Source organism: Octopus bimaculoides, chromosome 9 (assembly GCF_046866305.1).
Source record: "Octopus bimaculoides isolate indiv1 chromosome 9, ASM4686630v1, whole genome shotgun sequence".
Lineage (NCBI taxonomy): Eukaryota > Metazoa > Mollusca > Cephalopoda > Octopoda > Octopodidae > Octopus > Octopus bimaculoides.
The window spans coordinates 16,191,305-16,216,270 of record NC_142936.1 but is presented as its reverse complement, the minus strand read 5'-3'; the positions used below and the strand labels follow the sequence as shown (position 1 = coordinate 16,216,270).

General features: G+C 37.1%; 1 protein-coding gene across 1 annotated transcript; it reads left to right on the top strand.

Moving 5' to 3' along the window:
• The first annotated feature begins 673 nt into the window (after positions 1-673).
• LOC106876901 (uncharacterized) lies at positions 674-17,258 on the top strand. Its single transcript, XM_014925651.3, has 6 exons — positions 674-1,427; positions 5,429-5,499; positions 6,685-6,754; positions 9,748-10,032; positions 13,786-13,869; positions 16,409-17,258. Exons 1-6 carry the CDS (start codon positions 1,326-1,328, stop codon positions 16,583-16,585), a joined length of 789 nt encoding a protein of 262 aa, XP_014781137.2. The 5' UTR covers positions 674-1,325; the 3' UTR covers positions 16,586-17,258.
• The last annotated feature ends 7,708 nt before the right edge of the window (positions 17,259-24,966 follow it).

Below are 24,966 nucleotides of genomic sequence, written 5' to 3'. Positions count from 1 at the left end.
TCTCCTAGTTAATCTTGTAGGAACCTGGCAGGCGTGAAGTGGATTCGATCCACTTTACCCAAATTTGAATAGCTAGGCCGAATCGGTGTCTCCACCATTTGACCTTTTCCTGACCTCTTCTACTCTATCTAGAATAGAGATAAACAAGCTAAATCGTTTGCACTCACTGCCCGGATTCATGGCTATAAAAACAGGGGACCACCAAGAAAACTTCCTCTCTCTCTCTCATTAGTCACCAGCAGTGACGCCTCGACAGCTTGGTCGCTGGTCGTGGCGACTGGGCAGCTGAAGCCATGGACACAAGCAGGCATACGAGCTAGCAATTCTTTATCTCTATGACCCTACCGTCTCTCTCTATATATAATTACTGCTAGAAAAAAGGTACATACAGATACAGGCCTAAATCCTTAACCTTGCATGTTTTATATACTATTACACTGGCCTACCCGTCGTGGTATGGCAACATAGAATGTAACGGCAAAAATAAATATTTTCTTATAAAAAATGATCTTCATCGTTCTATCAATAACCGTTACAATCTGACTCAGGTCAAATGACTGTATAGAGCAGTATCTCTTAGTATTTTCCCTGTATGATATGAAGGTGATTACGTTGGTGTTTCTAGCAGGTTGAACGATCCTGTAGAGGCTCTCTTCTTAGCGGAAGTTGGTTCGTAGTTATCTGCCCCTGTTGGCACGAATTGATTTTTGTTCGGTGGATTCGCAGCCAAACCTCTTTTTCAAAAACAGAAATTCTTCAGGCTGACAACTTGGGCCTAACGGTGTGTCGCTTGGATGTGTCCAGATCATCCTTAAAAGTAATTTAGACCACAACAACCCAACGGCTCCTAATTTTCGTGTTTGTCCTATTCATCTTTTTATCTTCACAAGTAACAGAAAGCTCTAAAAGAAAAGAGGTTCTGTAAAACAAACAAAAAACATTTAACAATTTTAAACTAAAAGAAAAAGCAGCGAAAGAAAAGAAAAACAACGAAAAAGCAAAAAAAGAAAGAAAAACAACAAAAATCCGAAAAAAAAAAGGAAAAGAAAAAAGTAAACCTCACAATACATACGACGAAGAGAAAATAATTTCCAGAAATTCTAAATTAAGTATAAAGTAAAAGGACATAAGAAAATAATTACAGAAATATTATTTATTATTAGTTAATAGCTATTAAAAGTAATACAAACCACAGAAAGAAAAGAAAGAAAGAAGGAATACGACATCCGTGAAAGCCAAACCAAAAAGCAGGAACGAAAGTTCTACAAGGTAGTTGAGAGAGACTAAAAGACTAAAAGAGGAAGACAGAGAGAACAAGTGCAAGAATGGCGGAGAGCCTGGAAGCTAAGATTGAGAAATATTCTCAAGAAAACGTTTTTCTGCATAAATACTGCATCTTAAAGAAGAAATGCGACACACTTCAGCAGGTAAGAAGACGGTCTGACTGTAAACAAATACCTACACAACACCTGTGCTACCTACAAGCATACTAGTATGTGTGTGTGTGTGTGTGTATATATATATATATATGTATATATAAGTATATATACACACACCTAGATCTTTGTTATTCTATTACTTTTACATGTGGTATGATATTTTCACTTCTGCATAACTTGTTTCGAATTTCTTTTGTTGCTTTACCACTCAATGAAACGTGTTATATATACACACACACACGCATACACAAATAAATTGTGAGTAAATTCACCTGCTTATGTCTAATAAGCAGATTTAGCGTCCTTGTGAAAATAGATCCCTGTTGTTAAGCCAGGCTGGACTCGCGAACACCTCGATGAGTTTCCTCTATTTATTGCAGCCTTATTGAGAATATAAATGAACGTTTATATTCATCTTGTATGCAGAGAGATAGTGTTTATAGTGTTTATACAGCGTGACAAAAATATCTCCAACAAGCATGTGAACTTTTGCATAGTTTATATACTCACGCAATTTTATTGTGTATGTGTGTATGTCCGCATTTCTTCGTTGACATTGGTTGGAGAAGTCGTTATGGTCCCAATAGTTAATGTCCTTTTAGTCGTTGGGGGTGATAATATATCGCTCGCATGTTCTGTTATTTGCTTTTTGCGTTTAAGAAATAAATTAATGGTGCAGAAAGTGAAACTAAAGTCGGCAGAGATCGTCATTTTCCAGAACTTTGCAGTGAAAGAATTGTTTTCTTTGGAATAAAATAAAAGCGACGCAAACTTAATGTAAACCGATTTGTTTTCGTAAAATGCTTTTATTTTATAATTTTTTAAGACAATAAACTAAAATTTAAGAATTAGACCCTCAAGGTATTTAACAAATTCTGTAGAATTTAAATTTCTTTGTGCGATCGTCATGAAATAAATTCCTGCAAATTGAGAAAGCGCTAAAGTGCTATGCGTAGCCTCATGTTTACTTTTTATGTTTGCTCTATATCCCTTATTGTATTTATGTAGATAGATAGATTGATCGCTTGGATCTACAGAATAAAGACTGACCGTGATAGGTAACTGTTAACAGGCATGCTGGCAATCTGTTATAAGTCGAGGCATGGCTGTATGGTTAAGAAGTTTGCTTCCTAACCACATAGTGGGACTGAACCTGGAGGCTGTAGTAGAGAGGATTTTGGTAAGTCCACTACTATAGCCTCAGGACAATCAAATCCTTGTGAGTGGATTTGGTAGACTGAAATTGTGTATTTGTGTGAGATTTATATATAGCACCCGTACTGGTGCCACGTTAAAAGTACCCAGCACACTATTCTGACACTAGCCTGTTCCATAACATTGTTTGAGGCTCACCAGTGCATAAGCTCTACAAGATTTGACAGTGGGATATGAGACTCAAAGAAGTAACTTGTCTAGTACTTTGATAATACTTGCATACACAACACTTGTGTGGTGATTCGCCAAACACTGGTTCATTACAGTATACTGCTGAAATATATGAACAGAGCCTAATGAGGTAAAGAAGTTAACTGTACTTACAATGTTCATCATATAACTACAAATATTCTAGGACTACATTGTACTCTTACTGTCTGGTCTTCCACAGATTCTGATAGTGCCACACTGGAGACCGATAAAATGGACATGGTTGAAATATGACTGTTGCTGTTCTTCTGCACTTATTTGTACCATCCCAAACAGTATTTGATGAATTTGCAATTGTTTGTGTGTGTGTTCTTGTACATTTGTTTGAGAATGTTTTTAGAATGTTGTTGTAGCGATGCTCTGGAGTGTTGTGTGTTTGGAAGTGACTTAACATGTAGTGACGGGACTCAAGAAGTTGAAACATTCAGCAATCACACAAACTGTACTTTTCACATGTTCAGGTGGTTATGTCTTTTATTTGTGTTTTGCTGTGCAAGTGGTCTGTAAGTATTTTATGTACAGCCTGTTATGGTACAAAATAGAAAGATTGGAGTTAAAGGTGGTTAAAGCCTTCTCCATGATGGATCTAATCTATTGCTTTGTATGCAGCTGGTGTTTTCTATTTGGCCAAATGTGGTACCTGTGATTGCTCTAAGTCTGTTAGTGTGAAATTCTGCTTTCTTTATTGTCATCTGTGTGTTGAGAATATTTTAGAGGAGTTGCATATAACGTCTAGTATATTTGTTTTCTGTGTGTGTGTGATATTTTGATGTTATTGATTGGTTGTATTAGTTGTTGTCTGTTATTGTTAGTATTCTTACAGACAGTGAATTTGGTAGGTGCTACTTTAAGTATGTTGGACAAATTTCAATGTGATTGAAGTCAGGATGTTGTTCTTTAGCTGTGTCTAGAGAGTCAGGGAAGGTTTGTGTGTGTAATGTCCTCTACATAAAAGGTTGTCTGTTTAATCTGGGAAGGTCTTGTAGGTAAAACTTGAAAAGAATAGTGAGACAACGCATCAATTTGTTATTTCATTTGGGTGGGAATTTGCAAGTTTTGGAAATGTTTTTATTGTACACTTCATAAGCTTGACTAGCCAATGCTTGGTATTGTTTCTTTAGATGGTTTTGAGAATTTTTTTGTGTAAGTGGATAGTGAGGAATTAAGTTAAAAGCTTTGTTGATGGCAGTCAGAACGATAAATGTGGGCAGATTTATCATCATCATCATCATCGTTTACCGTCCGCTTTCCATGCTAGCATGGGTTGGACGATTTGACTGAGGACTGGTGCAACCGGATGGCTACACCAGGCTCCAATCTAATTTGGCAGAGTTTCTACAGCTGGATGCCCTTCCTAACGCCAACCACTCAGAGAGTGTAGTGGGTGCTTTTACGTGTCACCCGCACGAAAACGGCCACGCTTGAAATGGTGTCTTTTATGTGCCACCCGCACAAGAGCCAGTCCAGGGGCACTGGCAACGATCTCGCTCGAAAACCCTACAAGGCCAGTCAGGCGGTACTGGCAACGGTCACGCTCAGGATGGTACATCTTATGTGCCACCCGCACAAGAGTCAATCCAGGGGTACTGGCAACGATCTCACTTGGCTTGCCGGGTCTTCTCACGCACAGCACATTTCCAAAGGTCTCGGTCAGTAGTCATCGCCTCGGTGAGGCCCAATGTTCGAAGGTCTTGCCTCACCACCTCAGCCCAGGTCTTCCTGGGTCTACCTCTTCCACGGGTTCCCTCAACTGTTGGGGAGTGGCACTTTTTCACGCAGCTATCCTCATTCATTCTCACCACATGTCCAAACCAGCGCAATCGTCTCTCTTGCACACCACTACTGACGCTTATGTTGTTGATTTTTGTATATCCTATGAATAGTGATTGAGTGAAATAGGTTGAATCCATGTTGCAGTTCGGAGACAAGAATACATGGATTAGTGATGTTGAAAATTTTCTGGTTTGTATGTAAGAGGGTACTAATGTTATTTCACTTGCTTTAAAAATTTTATGATTTTACCTTGCTTTCTAGAATCTAAAATGTAGACATGGGTAAGTGGTTCAGGCTCTTGGGAATTTAGTTGTATGTATGTTTGTGATTTTGTTTGGTTTTAAAACTTTTGAAATCTTAGATTTCCCTATTGACTGTTTTTAGTGTCTTAGGAAAGGAAGGGTCAAAATAATAGTCTTGTTGGAAGGTGCATATTTTTCATTTTTGTATTTTTGTTTTCTTTTGTTGTGAGGAAGCTAGCTCACATTGCAACACAAAACCAATGCTCTTACCAAGTATTTTTCAGCATTACATTGCTTGATCTGTAACAAATTGGAGCCAAATCTTCCTGAAATACATCCTTTTCAAAATGGCTAAATATTCAGGATACATTTATATCAAATATATTATGGTATGATAGATATGCTCACACCTGGAATGATGGTCACAGGATGAAATTTTGACATAAGTAACAGGGAATTCATTAACTACTCATACAGCAAAAGAAAAAAAAAAAAACCCTCTTCATCACTCTTCATCTCAACTTTTATAATATCGTTATCTCTTTTCAGTCAAATGAAAGGATAGTAAACCGCATTCAACATGTGAAAAAACTCATAAAAAGATTCAAGAAAGAAAGACGGTGAGTTTCTGTATATTTCTGGGAAGAGTGTATTATTGGTTGTGGTAATAATAATTTTGATTAGAGAATCTGTGTCTCTAGTTTGTATTTTATACAGAACTATGTTTTAATTTCACATTTAAAGTAACTCATTAATTCATATCTGCTGCAGGTGTTCAACAGGCTATACACTTCTTTCCACAGTTTATTTACCCTCCAGCTATTATGGTATTTTCCTTGGAAGTTAGTGACCTGTGGCAATTGAGCACAGGTTCAGTGAGAAACATATCTTGTGGCCTTGATAAACATGCAGGAAATTTGTGATTATTGAGAATTAACCAACATTAAAATAAAAATTTTTATATCTGCCCTTCCACCACTAATATTATGAGATTCAGCTATATAGGGACCATGCCAAAGCGACCACTGGAGCATGATGTGGTCCTTCAACTGCATCATGTTCCAATGTCGGATCCTGTCAAACTGCTCAATTAATGCCATCATGGAAAACAGATGTTAAGATACTGTATGCATCCTAGTTTTAGAATAGGCACATCATACTTCATGCTGTCTTATAAAAGGCAGCTAAAAGGGTTGGTGACAGGAAGGACTTCCAGCCATAAAACATTACCTCAGAAAACAGGTGCAACCTGTGCCAGTGTGAAGATGATGATGTTAATGGTTGATAACATTCAAATACAGACTCATATATTATAATATATTGGTTGTAGATGACTAAGATTTATACAGACAAAGGCAAACAGCAGATGATTTTTCAGAATTATATAATCAATAAAATTTATCAAATAAAATTCTTCACCAAAAATTTGTGTGATCATTGCCTCTGTTGGCATGAAACTTAGAAGTCCTCTAATTACTGCATTGTAAAAATTATTCATACCTTGATTGTTTGTGAAACTACTTTACATGCATACATACAGGCATCTAATTAGCTTTTGCAGAGTTTTCATAACTCAGATTCCACTTACATAACATTGGCCCATCAAAGGCCATGGTGGAAGATACTCAAAGTAATGCTGTGCAGTGGGATTGAACCAGGAGCCTTGCAGTTATGAAGTTTTACTTCTTATCTACACATCCATGACCAGTGTTCATTTCTTAATTACTTACTCTGTAGCTTTTTATTAATGATTTCATCTCCTCCCAGTCTTTATTTAATTATTACTTTATATTTATATATTTTAGGTTTTTATCCAATAAACTGGACGAACATGGTGATAACTACAGAGAGGCATCTGTTCCTGTTATGTGGGAGGTATGTTTCTATGATGTGGTTGTATTCATTCATTATTTTTCTTCTGTAAAAGCAGGACTTGGTCTTCTAGCACTTGTAACCACTGAAACAAAGCATAAAACTTCCACTTTCTTTCTAATCTATTGAGTTGTGTAGCCCTTGGTCACCCTTGATTGAGCAGGCCTCAATCAAGAGCATTGAAACTGTGACCAACTCTTGCTATATTTAAACACAATGTATGTGTTTACATACATTGTAAACACATACAATTGTAAACACATACATTGTAAACACATACAAAGGCGCAATGGCCCAGTGGTTAGGTTAGCGGACTCGCAGTCATAGGATTGCGGTTTCGATTCCCAGACCGGGCGTTGTGAGTGTTTATTTAGCGAAAAACACCTAAAGCTCCACGAGGCTCTAGCAGGAGATGGTCGCGAACCCTGCTGTACTCTTTCACCACAACTTTCTCTCACTCTTACTTCCTGTTTCTGTTGTGCCTGTAATTCAAAGGGGCCAGCCTTTTCACAATGTGTCACGCTGAATATCCCCGAGAGCTACGTTAAGGGTACACGTGTCTGTGGAGTGCGCAGCCACTTGCATGTTAATTTCACGAGCAGGCTGTTCCGTTGATTGGATCAACTGGAACCCTCGACGTCGTAAGCGACGGAGTGCCAACAACAAATGTGTATTTGAGTGTGCTTATGCTTGTCACCCTAGCTTGACATTGCATATAAATGCTATTCCTTTCCAATATATTCTGCAAAAAGCATGTCTGGCCATGGGAAAATATTACTTTGCTAGGAAACAAGCAAGAGTTGACAACAGGAAGGCTGTCAGAAATCTGCCTCAAATCTGTTTGACCGAATGAAGCAAGGAAAAGTGATTAAAACAATGATGATGATGTGTTTGTACAATCGTGTCTGTATTGTGTATATTTGTCATCATCATCATCATCGTTTAACGTCCGCTTTCCATGCTAGCATGGGTTGGACGATTTGACTGAGGACTGGTGAAACCAGATGGCTACACCAGGCCCCAATCTGATTTGACAGAGTTTCTACAGCTGGATGCCCTTCCTAACGTCAACCACTTTGAGAGTAGTCTAGTGGGTGCTTTTACGTGCCACCCACGAAGGTCAGTCAGGCGGTACTGGCAACGGCCACGCTCAAAATGGTGTATTTTACGTGCCACCTGCATAGGAGCCAGTCCAGCGGCACTGGCAACGATCTCGCTCGAATGCCTTCACACGTGCCAGGAAGGCTACGCTGGGCACAGGTGCCATGACGATTTCGCTTTTGCTTGCCCCAACAGGTCTTCGCAAGCTGAGTTTCATGTCCCAATGAAGGAGATGACGTTTGTATTTGTATATATGAGTATATATGTGCAGGTTTGTGCGTGTGAGTTTGTACAGTGTTCCCCTGTTGTTACCTTTTTTCAATATCCTCCATATCTGCTGGTGTTCTTTTTTTTTTTTTTTTCCTCTCTTTTTGATGCTACTCCTAAACCTCTGCTTTCCATCAAAACTTACTCCCTCTCCATTCCTCCTGTTGTAATAATTTTCTTCTCTCTCACTTCTTCCACTTTATTTATCCTACCAAACCAGTAAACACTTTGCACTTTCTGGCGAAGAATTCTGTCCGAAACAAACTTCTGTTCTTCCTCATGGCATAACATTTACTCCACCGTTTGGACAATTGGTGTAACCATTTACTGAAACAGACCATCATTAGTCTCCTAGGATTGTACTGTTTCATTATAGTGTAACTAAACATTCATTATCTAATGGGTATTTCCATTTTTTGTTGTTTTTTTTTTTCTTTTAATATAAAGTGGTTGGCATCAAGAAGGGCAACCAGTCATAGAAACATCCCAAAGGAGATACTGGAATATGACACAATACTCTGGCTTCTTAGATCTTGCTGAATTGCCCAACCCATGCTAGCATAGATGATAGACATTAAATAATGACGGTAATATACACATATATATGTATGTGTGTGTGTGTGTATATATATATATATATATATATATATAAATAAATAATACAAAGAATATGTATGCATGTATACACACATATATGTACATACTTACATCTACATGTGTATATAGATGCATATCAGGGTACAGGACGTTAGAAAAATGAACTACAGACAACGGAACGAACACATAGGAAAACAGAGAGCCACTTGGAATTAATCCTTCGTCAGCTGCCTTTATTCTAACTAGACGTTTCGAAGATATATATATATATATATATATAGGCTCCATACTTTGAAATGACTAAACATGAACTACTATTGGAACTTACATAAATTGTATAGGAAACTTTTTACCCCTTCTATACACCACTTTCCTTGAATAATGGAACTGCAACTACAATATCTTTATATATTTTATATTTTTATTTCTATTTTCATTCTCTTATTTTCCTCTGTATTCCCTATCTCCTCCTTTTCCATCATAATTCCTTATTTCTTACTCAAACATTAACCTCTATTTAACCATCTCACATCGTCTCTGATGAAGGGATATCCATAATATCCCAGAAACAGCTGTAAGACTATATCCATATCTTTTTTACTTATAAATGTCCTGAAAACTCCTCACAGCCTTGGCTTTGTTATCTCATTTTGTCTAATATATATGTATATATGTGGAGGTGCGTGGCTTAGTGGTTAGGGTGTCAGCACCATGATCGTAAGATTGTGGTTTCGATTCCTGGACCGGGCGATGCATTGTGTTCTTGAGCAAAACACTTCATTTCACGTTGTTTCAGTCCACTCAGCTGGCAAAAATGAATAACGCTGTGATTTACTGACGTCCCATCCAGCTGGGGAGCACATACGCCATTGAAACCAGGAAACCGGGCCCATGAGCCTGGCTAGGCTTTAAAAGGGCGCATTTATTATTTTTCTATATATATATATATATATATCATAGTCATCTTTCTGCACCTTTTTTTCCCACTGTTGGTGTGGCATTGTTTCTCTTATCTTATTCCTCCATTACAGGAAGACCAGATATACCTCAATGCTAACCAAACAAAGGTAAAGAGTCCACCGGAATCATGTGAAGAGGAGCCTCCTTCCAGAGTTGCTAAAGGGTCGTTCGGTTTCAGTAGTCTACTAGAGACGACGGGCAAAGGTCCACTGCCCTCAGCACTTGCTAAAGTGCGTAAAATGAAGGCTGACAAGAAAGATGGTGTTGCTGACAGCAGCAAGAAGCACCCATCGAAAAATGCATTTCTGACATTCTATGAGCATCATAAAAATATTGTTCAGGATGAGTATTTCCAGGTTTGTATGTTTTTTTATAAAGATTTGTTCTTTCTTTTTTCCCCTTTCAGTCAAATAGGAGATTTCTTAGGGCTGTGAAACTTGTCAGACTTACATCTTGAATTAACCTTTTAGCATTCAAACCGGCCATATCCAACCTAAATATTCTACCAGTTTTATGTTCAAGCCAGCCAGATGCAACCTCTCACTCCTACCCTACAATGTCCTTCTAAAAACAAGCAATCACGTCATGAAAATCTCAAAGCTGTAAGATGATGCATGATTAATTCAAAACAATGTGAATAAATAAGCATTACTTGTGACAATAATCTTGAATGTTAAAGGGTTAAGCAATATTTGTTTTTTATGACATTTCTGCTTTAATCACATCAAGCAAATTAGCTGGGCATTATCCCCACCATCGTGGAGGTGCAATGGCCCAGTGGTTAGGGCTGCGGTCTTGATTCCCAGACCGGGCGTTGTGAATGTTTATTGAGCGAAAACACCTAAAGCTCCACGAGGCTCCAGCAGGGGATGGTGGCGAACCCTGCTGTACTCTTTCACCACAACTTTCTCTCACTCTTTCTTCCTGTTTCTGTTGTACCTGTATTTCAAAGGGCCAGCCTTGTCACACTGTGTCACACTGAATATCCCCGAGAACTACGTTAAGGGTACACGTGTCTGGAGTGCTCAGCCACTTGCACATTAATTTCACGAACAGGCTGTTCCGTTGATCGGATCAACTGGAACCCTCGACGTTGTAAGCGACGGAGTGCCAACAACAACAATCCCCACCACTACCACCATCACCTTTTCAAGTGACACTGTAATGTATCTTAATACTGCAAATAAATAAAAGGTCTGTCCATTTTACATTTTGTGCCTCAGAATTCCAAGAGCCTTAGTCTATCTTCATTCCTCATATCATATCTATAGCCTCCCTGTATACTAGAGTAGACATGCTGTTTTCTGCATCTGAACTACACTGTCGGAGTGGTTGGCGTTAGGAAGGGCATCCAGCTGTAGAAACTCTGCCAAATCAGATTGGAGCCTGGTGTAGCCACCTGGTTCACTAGTCCTCAGTCAAATCGTCCAACCCATGCTAGCATGGAAAGCGAACGTTAAACGATGATGATGATGAAAGAAAGAGCTCGTGCTATTGTTTGCTGATAGATGAGAGGCTTTCACAAATGGCCAGCGAGATATTCTTGACTGACCAACCCACTGGTGTTTTGCAGTACTATCAAGATATGTGTTAGTCCAGTATACACTTTTAGGATTTATCTTTACACTTGTGGCTCATGATTTTGATATGATTTACTGGCTGGATACTCTTCTTGTGGCTGGGTTTATTTGCTGTGCCCTGAATTCCAAGAAATGGAGTGGGAATGAGGAAGCTCACTTGTAGGTTGTTGTAATTGAAATAACGGAGGTTGGTTATACATATCATGGTGGAATGATAACCAGCTCACTATTGACAGGATGCACTTGTCAAGCAAAGTTCCACCTGTATACCTTGGAAGGAAGAACAAGACATTAAGATATAAGTGATACACACACACACAATTATATTTTGTAAGATGTCCTTCTTTTTTGTGATAAAATAGCTATTTAATATCTTAGTAATATTTGGTTGTTATTTCTTATCAGTTGATCATGTAGAGGCTTTCTCATTGACTCGTGCAGTGAGAATAATAGTGCAAGTAGTAGTCGTCATCATCATCATCGTTTAACGTCCGGTTTCCATGCTAGCATGGGTTGGACGATTTGACTGAGGACTGGTGAAACCGGATGGCAACACCAGGCTCCAATCTAATTTGGCAGAGTTTCTACAGCTGGATGCCCTTCCTAACGCCAATCACTCAGAGAGTGTAGTGGGTGCTTTTACGTGCCACCCGCACGAAAAGGCCACGCTCGAAATGGTGTCTTTTATGTGCCACCCGCACAAGAGCCAGTCCAGGGGCACTGGCAACGATCTCGCTCGAAAACCCTACAAAGGCCAGTCAGGCGGTACTGGCAACGGTCACGCTCAAGATGGAACATCTTATGTGCCACCCGCACAAGAGCCAGTCCAGGGGCACTGGCAACGATCTCGCTCGAAAACCCTACAAAGGCCAGTCAGGCGGTACTGGCAACGCTCACGCTCAAGATGGAACATCTTATGTGTCACCCGCACAAGAGCTAGTCCAGGGGCACTGGCAACGATCTCACTTGGCTTGCCGGGTCTTCTCACGCACAGCACATTTCCAAAGGTCTCGGTCAGTAGTCATCGCCTCGGTGAGGCCCAATGTTCGAAGGTCTTGCCTCACCACCTCAGCCCAGGTCTTCCTGGGCCTACCTCTTCCACGGGTTCCCTCAACTGTTAGGGTGTGACACTTTTTCACGCAGCTATCCTCATTTAGTGGTCTATTAATTTAACTTCTGAATCCATTTAAGATATATTTGAGTTTCTTACAGTAAAAACGGGGTTTTATTATTATTGTTATTATGTTTGACTTTTGACTCCAAGTCTCACTCAGGAGCATCAAGAGACAACACGTTAAAAGTTCAAGTTGGTGTTATGCCTAGGGTGTCATATATTTGGTTTTGCACATAGTATTGTTCTAGAGAATGTTTAAGAAAACAAGAAAATTATAAGTTTGTTTTAAAATTTGAGATTACATAGACAATTTATTACTACCTCCACCTTAGCAAAGGTAGAGGCATTGCTTCTAGTCGTGCTTGTTTGTTTGTCCATAGACAAGATAGCTCAAGAACTGCTGGATGGATTCGAATGAAACTTTCAGGGTTGTTTGGTCTCATGACTGGCACAAACTGATTAGATTTTGGGATTGATCTGATAACGGACAAAGATTCTGGATTATTTTTCCTGTTTTTAAAAAATTTTTGAGAGTGGTCAGGTTCATTTTTAGTATTCTTGTTTGTGAGAGCAGTCAAGTTTATTTCAGATATTCTCATTTTAAAAATCATCTCTGGCTAATCGTTGAGAGGATGTTGGTGTTGCCTTTGCAGAGGCTTGTGCTCTCTGAGGGCTCTTATTATTATTATTATTATTTGGCTGTAGCGAAAGAGGTGATATGGTGGACCCGTTTGAAAGGGCTAAAGACAGACACTTTCCTCTTTGGCCAAGGCCTCATCAACTTTTTCAAGTTCCACTTGAAAAGGAAGATGAGAGTAGAGAGGGAAGTGCTGTCTCATAGCAAATCCGTTGAAAGATGGGTGACTGTTGGAAGAATGGCCAGTATAAACGGACCAATTCTGAGAATACACCTGTAGAAAAAAAAAGGTAATGTAAAAGGAGAAAGGGCTCTATACCCCTTTCTTATTTTTTCTGACCAGGCTCCCGTGGTTTTATGGGTTTTTCCACGTGTAACCTTTCCTTTTTCGAAGCGCCTCCCCCTTTGGGAGTTCTACTTATTTATTTATCTATTTATTTATCATATCTTTTCTCCGTTTTCTTCCTCTGTTTAGACGAACTTTCCTACCTTTTCGGACAAAACCTTTTGTAACCTTCGTCCTGTCTTTGTCCTTATGTTTTTAATTGATATTAGCCCTTGTGGCCAATAAAACGAATTAATTATTATTATTATTATTATTATTATTATTATTATTATTATTATATGATGGTGACATTGTGAGAGCCAGAACAAATGCTACAACGCAAGTCTAAGACTCAAACTATTCTACCAACAATAATGAGCAATAATAATAATCTTAATAATTTATTTATTATTTATTTTTTTATTTTAATTTAACCAAATTGCTATTCTACAGAGGACTGGTGAAGAAATTCCACATCATGTACTAATCGCAAAAGTTACAGATAACTGGCATAATCTGACGCCAGAGAAGAAACAGGTAAATTTCTAATTTGATTTTATTTATATTTCTTGTACTACATTATCTCATTGGTCTTGCAGCCATGTTGGGTCTATTCATTCCTGGGTGTTTAGTTGATTAAATATCGATCTGAATACTTTGGTACAGTTTCAATCTTCTCATAAAGGGACATAACTCAGATGGAACTAAATGTGCATTTTGTTTTTTCACATCAATGTTGATTTGTAGACACTCAAAAGAATTTTGCAGATTCTATCTGCCAAATTCCATCAACCAGTTTCCATCATTCGCTAGGACTTCATTGACCAATATTATGGGTAGTAAACTTTTGCCGAAGACGTTGCACTTTGGAATCAAACCTGGAATCATGGTTACAAATTGAATGTCTTAAAACTGTACAGTATACCAGCAACCTTTTACATTTTCAAATTATCTCCCCTGTGTTTTATTTGTTTCATTAACAAGTCATTTTTAACTATGAAGTACATAAAATACAATACAGTGGGTGTGTGAAGTACTCTGTATTTTGTACGTGAAGTACTTTAGTCATAGGTGATATAGTATACGTTGTATGTATGAAATATTCTTTCATTTTACTTGTTTCAGTCATTGGACTCCAACCATGCACTGAAGAATTTAGTTGGGCAAATCAGCTACAATACTTTTTAAAAACCTGATAGTAGTCTATCGTTCTCTTTTTACATAACTGTTGTGGTGAACAGTTTTCAGTCACTGTAGGATGAACACAAAGATGCCAGGCCCCATATGTATGATGTGTGTGTACATACGTACACACACACATGTAGAACAGGCTTTCACGCTGTTTCTGTCAACTGGAGGCAGTCACAAGGCATCGGTTGATTTAGAGCTGTAGTAGAAAATACTTGCTCAAGGTGTTGTGCAGTGGGACTGAACCAGAAATTATGTGGTTGTAAAGTGAATTTCTTACTGACACAGCCTATCGAGTGAATACATTTTTCAGTATGAGGTACTGTAGTGTCAGTGATAAGCACTCCTTAATCAAGTTTTTTAACACCACTCTTTCCTCTGGTTTTAATAGCTATTTTATTTTTCTCAGTTAATAATATTCTCTTGAATGGTATACATTTCACGACACTTTAGGCCTCACAGGTATTAGATATTTACAGAGTTGTGAAAATTTCATATTATGTGCACCAAGGAAGGAGTTCCTGTGTGCTTACCTGACTTGCTATGTATAGCAGCTAAATCCCCCATTAAATCACTCCTTACTGTTTTGAAAACTAAAGCAAGGACACCTTGTATGATGTGATTTGCAATGCATTGTGTAAAGGGAAAGCTAGAATAACAGCAGGAATGCATTTGATCATAGCTCTGCTGAATCAAGCTCAACCTAGGCTTAACCACCTACTACTATTATCATTTCTATAACAGCATTTACAGCAGAAACAACTTCAGTCTTTGTATGACATTCATACTGTCTTTCTTTTTATTGATTTCAAATTTTGGCCCAAGGCCAGCAATTTGGGGGTAAAAGGGTAAATCGATTGCATTGACCACTGGGGTTCAATGCAATTGGGTACTTACTTTATCGACCCCACCCAAAGAACAAAAGGCAAAGTTGACCTTGGTAGAATTTGAACTCAGAACATAAAGACAGATGAAATGCCAATAAGCATTTTGCTTTGTGTGCTAACGTTGCTTATTTCTTTACTGCCCACAAGGGGCTACACACAGAGGGGACAAACAAGGACAGACAAATGGATTAAGTCAATTATATCAACCCCAGTGCATAACTGGTACTTATTTAATCGACCCCGAAAGGATGAAAGGCAAAGTCTACCTTGGCGAAATTTGAGCTCATAACGTAGCAGCAGACGAAATACCGCTAAGCATTTCGCCCGGCGTGCTAACGTTTCTTATTTCTTTATTGCCCACAAGGAGCTAAACACAGATGGGATAGACAAAGGGATTAAGTTAATTACATCGACCCCAGTGTGTAACTGGTACTCAATTTATCGGCGTGCTAACGTTTCTGCCAGCTCGTTGTCTTTGTCTTTATTAATAAACTGAAGGAATAAGGGAAGACTACATTTTTTTTCCCTTATGTTTTCCTTTGCCAACTCTCTGAGTGGTTGGCGTTAGGAAGGGCATCCAGCTGTAGAAACTCTGCCAAATTTAGATTGGAGCCTGGTGTTGCCATCCGGTTTCACCAGTCCTCAGTCAAATCGTCCAACCCATGCTAGCATGGAAAGCGGACGTTAAGCGATGATGATGATGATGAACTGTTTGACTGGTGTAGCTGATGTTTAGTTTGCACTTCTGAGCATAAACGCTGGTGTTGTGTGTGGGAGTGGTTATGTAAGTGGAAAGTTCTGAGGGGAAAAAATAGGAACAACAAATATTTACTATGAGACCTGGAATAACTGAAACGGTGATGAGGGTTAGAGAAAGATCCATACAATTTTGAATTTTTGTGTATATTGGTATTTCTCTTTTGCATAGTTTTGTGGTTCTTGGACTTTGTTTATTAAAAAGACAATCTTTTATGCTTCTTATTAAAAAACCAAAATAACAGGTATACTATGACATGTATGAAAGAGTGAAGGAACCAATACCAAACAGCAACAAGTATTCCAGTCAAGAAACAAATGAAGAATTGGTGCGTAAACAGTCTGAAGAAGCTGCTGTGGCAGCTGCGAATCTCTTGGCCGATGACAGCGACATTAATGTTAAACAGGAGATGGAAACATGAAAGGTGATGCCTGAGTGATTGCTTTGTATGTGACTGTAGATGGGCGAGTATGTGTGAGGGAGTGTGTGTATCTGTGCATGGTTGAGGATTGTGTTGCAATTGAGGTGTACCCTCTACACACACACACACACACACACACACACACACACATTCAAACAAATTCATAAAAAAAGTATGCATACATACATATGTATGTGTGTGTGTATATATATATATATATATATATATATATATATATGCACATACACATATTTTGCCTATTTATATATACATGACTGTGTATATGTATGTAATTTTATATATTTATATATTCACACTAACATGAGCACTTATGTATACATACATATGTATACATACATTGTGTATATATATTTATGTATATAGTTATGTAAGTGTGTGTATATATATGTATATATATATATATATATATATATATATAGAAACATACATACGCATAGATATGGGTATATATAAATCTCACGCACACTGACTTACACTCAGCATTGTTATTAAGTCTTGCTTGAAGTTAGTCTGAATCTTCTGATGTTTTCTCTACCCTGGTTTGTGTCACCCTGAACTAAAATTTGCTTTAATTTTGGTCATCATCAACCACAAGCCTTGCTTAGTTTTAGCAGAAGAAAAGAGTTAAAAAAAAAATTGAAAGAGAAAAAAATCCATTTTAATTAAAATATTTTCCTTCTCTGGCATGTCAGAATTGGAAGGGAAGAACTGTATGTAAAATATTTTATATTATTATATTGGCATATGGCTAGAAAATTTGTGCTAATGGATGCATAGTTGTTTGAATCTATACCAGTTCATGCTTGTAACTTCCATTTTATTTACCTTCAAGTGTAATTGTCAAATTTGAATCTTGGTACCAAGCTCAAAATTGACTTTGATATCAAAATTGATTTTGATCTCAACATGAGGCAAATTTAATTTCAATATGAATGTTCAATGTTACCCTGACATGAAAGTCAGATTCAGTGAAACATAGTTAGGAAAGTCATATTTGGCCTTGACCTAGAAGTTAAATTTGAATTTACATGTGGGGGTCAAATTCAACCATTTGACCTTGACATACATCAAATTTGAGCTTTGAATCAAAGGAGTGGAATTAAATACTTAAAGATGTTTAGTGTACTGCAATTATTGTTTCTACCACAGTAACAACTGTTTAATGATATCAAAATAATATATAATAACGAGGTCTGTGGATTTAACAGATATGGTAGAATTCCTGGGTAAATGTCTTAAAATACTTTCACTTTTGTTTCTACAAAATATATTGTTGATGTGTGGAATGGATAGTGGAAAGCAAAAGGAACATAGATATTGATTTAGATGATCTACAAATTTTCAACCATATGCTAAGATATATATATATATATATATATATATATATATATATATATATATATATATATATATATATATATATATATATATATATATATATATATATATATATATATATATATATGTGTGTGCATGCATGCATGCAAGAAACCAGTATTATTATATAAGTGAGAAAATTGTGTGAGGGCAAAAACAAATGATTTTTGAAAAAAAAAAAAGAAAAAATGAAAAATTTCTATTTAATTACTATAAAAATGTTAAAAGAAATTAATAATTTTTTAAAAAATCACAAAAATAATGGAAATACAAAAAAAGCCCAAAAAACAATGACTTCACCTCAGTTTTTTATAGTATTTATTTATATTAGAGATATTTTGATGGCATATATATATATATGTATATATATATATATATATATATATATATATATATATATATATATATATACTAAAGTTTCAACACAGTGTTGTTTTCAATACTTGCATATATGAATTCATATACATAATGTTTACAAAAACCTGTTTAGTCTCACTGTGAACCAATTACAGAATTTTTGCTACAAAGGAGATTTGAAAATCCTTTTAGCATTAATATAATCTGGGGTCAGCTGAACTATATATGTTTCTGTCCTCCCAAACACCTCTTATTTGTTTGCCACTGCTTTCATTCACTTCCCTACTGCATTCATTGCCCCCCAACCCTTACTCCACCACGGCTCAGGGATTTCATGATAGCTGGTCTACTACCCTGCTGTTCAAACAGCCAGCCGTCCAAATCACCCTGGCAGTTGAACTAGGTATACCTGGACAATTGGACAGGGTTACCATTTTGTGGTGCCATTTTTAGGACATCATTCTTTCATCATTTGATATATATATATATATATACTTTATTTAAAAGCAGCAGAAATATAGCAAAAGACTGTTACTCGGAGTTTCATGTTCCCGTTCATCGAACAGTTTTCTAACAAAACTGTCCGATGAACGGGAACGTGAAACTCCAAGTAACAGTCTTTTGTTATATTTCTGCTGCTTTTAAATAAAGCATATTACTCTACCTCTGGTATTTGAGTACTCTTTTTTCCACCCTGTTGCACATTTTATGTGCTTACTCTGATATATATTTATATATTTATATATATATATATATATATATATATATATATATATATATATATATATCAAAAGATATTCCCAACAAAGATAGTATTAAAAATGCAAAAAAAATATAAATTTTATATATTGTTTTAATGCTAAAGGAAACTTTGAATCACTCCTTCACATCCAGACTAAATGTATGTTTATTAGTCACATTGTATATAATTTTATATATGCAGTCATATATATATATGTGTGTGTATATATATATATATATATATATATATATATATATATATATTCTTTCTTTCTTTCTTACTTTATTAATTTATTAGAAATGTTGTGCAGCAGAAATGTGGTGTAGTTGAAATTCCTTGCAAGCCAAGGTTGTTTTCCATTTGTTACTTTCATTCTTCAGTTAAATTCCCATTTCATTTCATTTCATTTCTCAATTAATATTACTAATTGCTGCTGTGAATGCAAAAGCTTTCATTTCAATTGCCACTGACGTCATCTCATCTCTGGCTCAACTACCAAGATTCTCTGGTTAGGGCCTTTGTGTGGCATTCAATATGTCGAAAATAGCAACCAATTTTATGTTGTCTGGGGGGGAAAAAAAAAAAAGACAAAACAAAATGTCTGAAAGGCTGGATGGTTATGGCTGGAAAACTTAGGTCTGACAAAGCCAGCATAGTTCTTAGAGAGCAACAACAATAAATACCAGACGAGATATTGCCTGGTATTTTGTGGTCTTCTGCCAATAATAATAATTATTAATTGTTGTTATGGCATCAGCATGTCAGACAAAATGCTTAGTTACATTTTCCCTCCTCTTTACATTCTTAGTTCAAATTCTGCCAAAGGTCCACTTTGCCTTTCATCCTTTTGGGTTTGATAAAAGTGGCATTTGATCCCTGGGGTTAGTGTAATCGACTTACCCTTTTCTTAAACTTTTATTTCTGATTTTGGCACAAGGCCAGCAAATTTGAGGGGATGGTCAGAAGTAAGTCAATTACATCAACCTTTTATAGGCCCCAAAAGGGTGGATGGCAAAGTTGACCTTAGCAGGATTTGAACTCAAAATGTAAAGAGTTGGAAGAAATACTGCAAGGCATTTTATCCGACATTCAAACCATTCTACAAATCCATTGTTCTCTCAATAGTAGTAGTAATACTCATACTAATATTATAGAATTGTTTTTTTAAAATCATATTTACTTTCCCATTTGCTGGTTCATCCTGGATTTTTAATGCTCCAATTTCAGAAAATGTTTCTATTTTCTTGTAATATAAATTTAAAAAAAAAGAAGAAAAAAAAATGAAATTAAAAAAATGATAAATAAAAAACAATGAATAAAAATGCAATTCAGTTTGTGTTTTTTTTTTTTTTCTTTTCAAAATAATATTGTTGTTGGTTTATGAGTTTTTAATGGGCTCTTTATTAGCTCATTGCATTTCATTTCCAGTAGAGAAGCCATTTAGCCAATGTACTGTGAGGTTGGTCAGGGCCCAAAAATCACATAGTTCTGAGATGCATTTTTAAGTACATGCCATGTCGGTACCCCTTGATTGAAATCTTTTGATACCAATCTGTTTGAGGCCACTTTTGCTTCTCCAATACAAATTTATTTTTTAATGTGATCTAAATTAAAATCTTTTATCAGAATTTCATGTTAATTTATATTCCAAACATTAGCTTAATATTGACCAAGTTGTTTTAATCAATTCTTCATTATTCTCAATTGAAGCAAAGGCAAGGGAGTGTATTTCAATAAAATTATTGTAACAAAAATGTGAATTAAATATTTTCTACCTCGGAAAGGCTGTGAGCTGGCAGAGTTGTTAGCATGCTAGCCAAAATGATTAGCAGCCTCTCTTACAGTTTCATGTTCTGAGTTCAAATACTGCTGAGGTTGTTTTTGCATTTAACTCCTGTATTCAAAAAATAAGTACCAGTTGAGTACTGGGGTCAATGTAATCAACTTCCCTCCTCCTCAAAATTGCTGGCCATGTGCCATAAATTGGAAAATTTTCGACTGTACACCATGTGTCTGAGGAGATGGAGTATTTCATACAAGCAATTTGTATCAGGCCACATTGTAAAGTGGTTGGTGTTCGGAAGGGCATCCAGCTGTAAAAACCTTACCAAAACTGACCTCGCTTGTGCTTGTGCCACATAAAAGCACTAAATCCAGTCTGCTGAGGGGTTGGTGTTAGGAAGGGCATCCTGCCATAAGTCACAGAAGTCTGGTGCAGACTTCAGCCTGGCCGGCTCGTGTGGTACCATCCCACCCATGCTAGCAAGGAACATGGATATTAGATGATGATAATGTATCTGGTTTCTAGTGGGGCACTGCATCTATGACACAAACGTTGAATCTTTCATTACCATAGTAGATATGAACGAATGAGGGGATCTCTACATATTTTCCCAAGTTGCTACAAATGACAATCAAATCTTCAAATCACTCTATTGTCTTAAGAACATATAGGATGATGTAGATCTGGATATATCTCTTAATGTAATGCAGGATAATCATGATTGAATTGCCTTTAGTTTTATAAATCTGTTAAGTCTAAACAAGGAATACAAAACTAAAACTTCTGGTAACTGGAGTTGACTATGTATATGTACATCTATGTGAAGGAGGAATCTCAAGAGTCAACCTTTTTGAGAAGTGGGCCACATGAAACATAATGCATCATTATATGGTCTGCACAACCAAAGAAGTTCAAATTAACTTTTCGTTAGGTGTACCATTCAGAAAGTCCTGCGGTTTGCAGGTTGTCCACGGCCACTCTAGACGTTCACTCAACTAAGCAAGAAACAATAGTGAAATCTCCCTCAAAACACACACTGCTCTTTTACTAAAAAGTGGAACAAGATATACTGAGAGGAATTTTATTAATGGGAACAAAGTTACTTTTTATAAATGTTTGTCTTGAATATATGCAAACATTTACTAAGATGCAGAAAGTTTCAGGGCTTAAGTACGATGTACTTTCTGCATCTCTATTATTATAAAACCCAAATCACAACTAACGCTTTTGGTCATTGAGGTATGTTGCATCAAATTTGATTTGATGGTAAACAGTAATAAATACCATATTTTAACGTGTATAAGGAACCCCCTACTTTTTGGAGCTTAAAATTTGGGAAAAAGGTTTTGTAATGGATATGGTAAATTTTGATAGGTGCACCCGCACGTATCGGGTAATGCTTTTAATTTTTGTGTGGAGAAAGAGATGAGACTATGGATATAGTAAGAAAGAAAAGGCCTTCTATGAAAGAGAGGGGAGACATAAATGAAATTAAAAATATCTTAAACGGTTGGCGTTAGGAAGGGCATCCAGCTGTAGAAACTCAGCCAAATCAGATTGGAGCCTGGTGTAGCCATCTGGTTTCACCAGTCCTCAGTCAAATCGTCCAACCCATGCTAGCATGGAAAGCGGACATTAAACGACGATGATGATGCTTACGATATGTTTTTCATCTCTCTCTCTCTCTTTCTCTCTTTCTCTCTCATGCACACACAAACAAATGCATAGTACTATGAAGGGAAGATAAATGTTTTCTTTTCTTTTTTATTTTGTTAAACACCCAAGATATAATATGTAAATTAAGGATGCTTTTAAAAGATACAATATTTTCCCATTAGAATATATTTCTTTTCTCACATAACATTTAAGATATAGTTATTTTAAATCGATTCTTTGTACATAGAGAAAACTGATTCTCTCAATTTCGATTAGAGTCGCAAAGGGAAAGTGAAGCTTTTTTTTTTTTTTATCTAAAACACTCAATACCATTTGAATCTATTCTACAATCTGGGATTAATATATCCAGTGATTTTAAGAGGTATGAAAAAGATATTTTGTTTTAAAATTCTGTTCTACTCCAGGCACAAGACCCAAAATTTTGAGGGAGGGGGCTAGTCGATTAGATCAATTCCACCATGCAACTGGTACTTAGTTTATCGGCCCTGAAAGGATGAACGGCAAAGTTGACCTCGGCGGAATTTGAACTAAACGTAAAATATTTTGTTTTAAAATTATACTTTTACTTGTTTCACACAAACACAAAATTCTCCAAGAGATACATTCTTGTTGTTACCGCTAATTTCTATAACTTTAGTATGTCCTCTTCTTTTTAAAGTTGTTTGAATTTTCAATCTTATGTAATTCCCACTCTCAAAAACGTATTTCTATAAAATGTTGGGGGTGGGGGTGAAATTTCTGTGGGTTCCACCGTACCCCAACCTCCGTTTTCTGGACAGAAAACATATACATACATACATACATACATATTTATACACGACAGGCTTCTTTCAGTTTCCGTCTACGAAATCCACCCACAAGTCTTTGGTCGGCCCGAGGCTATAGTAGAAGACACTTGCCCAAGGTGCCTCACAGTGGGACTGAACCTGGAACCATGTGGCTGGAAAGCAAGCTACTTACCATTCAGCCACTCCTGCGCCTGAAAAATATGGAACGCTTCACAAATTTGCGTGTCATCATTGCGCAGGGGAGGAAACTTAAGAATCTTTTCTTCATAAGCATCAAGCATCTTCTGAGCAAACTTGGTTCTAGTCCTTAGACTAAGACCATTCCTCTTCACAAAACGGAAACGCTAGATAGGCATGCTTTTAAAATCAGTTGTCTCTTCTGTCTCTTGTCCTTTCCCTTTGCTCTTTTTTTTTATCTTCTGAGCGATTCTTCTTCCTTGATTGATGAGGATCTTTGTCGAAACAACCAATCCTGAGCAGCCTACCTTCCCACGCAGCTTCTGTGATCAATTTGTTTCTCCCGAATCAGACTTGTTGGGCATCAGTAAACCTACAACAGACATGGACATCCCTTTCTGTAAATCTTCGCTTGTGAAGCCAAGCCGAGAAGATGTGTATGTGTGTGTGTGCGTGCGTGCGTGTGTGTCACTGCTTGAGAACCGGTGCTGGTTTGTTTATGATCTCGTAACTTAGCGGTTCAGCTAGAGATATCCATAGAATAAACACCAGACTTAAAACTAACTACTGGGATCGAATTCGACTAAAGCCTTCAAGGCGGTGCCCGAGCATGGCCACAGTTCAAATTATTGAAACGAGTAAAAGATAAAAGAAACACGTGTAGATGCATGGTCAGTATTAACCGACAATGCTCTATAAACGGAGACGCATCATGTTTAGAAAAAAAAGGTGGGTTGTTCACAACTGGAATGTCTGTTTATAAAGCTGACCAGGTGATAAAAAAAGTCTCGGTGTATATAGACAACACTTTAGTTTTGTACTTAAGTTGGCATTTACCCGAGATGAGTAGAGACAGCTGCAATTAGTGAATCAACCGCATCACAAACAGATGATCACGCCCGACGATCACAGGTAACCGACATAGCGATCATCTACCAGTTACGATTCCAACGACGGGGATCAGTTATCGATTTAAGATCCTAACTAAATCTACTAATAAGTTCGAAGCATTTTGTTTTACTTGTTGAAGAATGTGCAATTTTAAATTCTTCCCATGACAATGTTACCATTAAAAATATAAAAACGATGGCCTGGTCAGCGGAGGAAGAGCAATGCCCATGACGATAGTTAAAAGATCTTTGAGACTGATTGTTGTGTTAGGTCTAGTGGAAGAAACTGCATCTCCATATTTGTCCTCAGACGTGATCTGGTCTATGTGCCTCTGCTATAGGTCACCCAGGGGTCTGGTGACGCTGCTAAACTGATCGGAGCATCAAGTCTACCACACATAAACAGGTATAGTCTAATCAATGTCTATTCATTTTCACTTAAAACTTTGGTCGATCTGAGTCTCTGATGGAAGATACTTTTCCCAGATGCTGAGCAGTGGGATTGAACCTGGATCTCAATGACTGCAAAAAGAATATCTGAATCATGTAGGCATACTTTTGTCACCAAA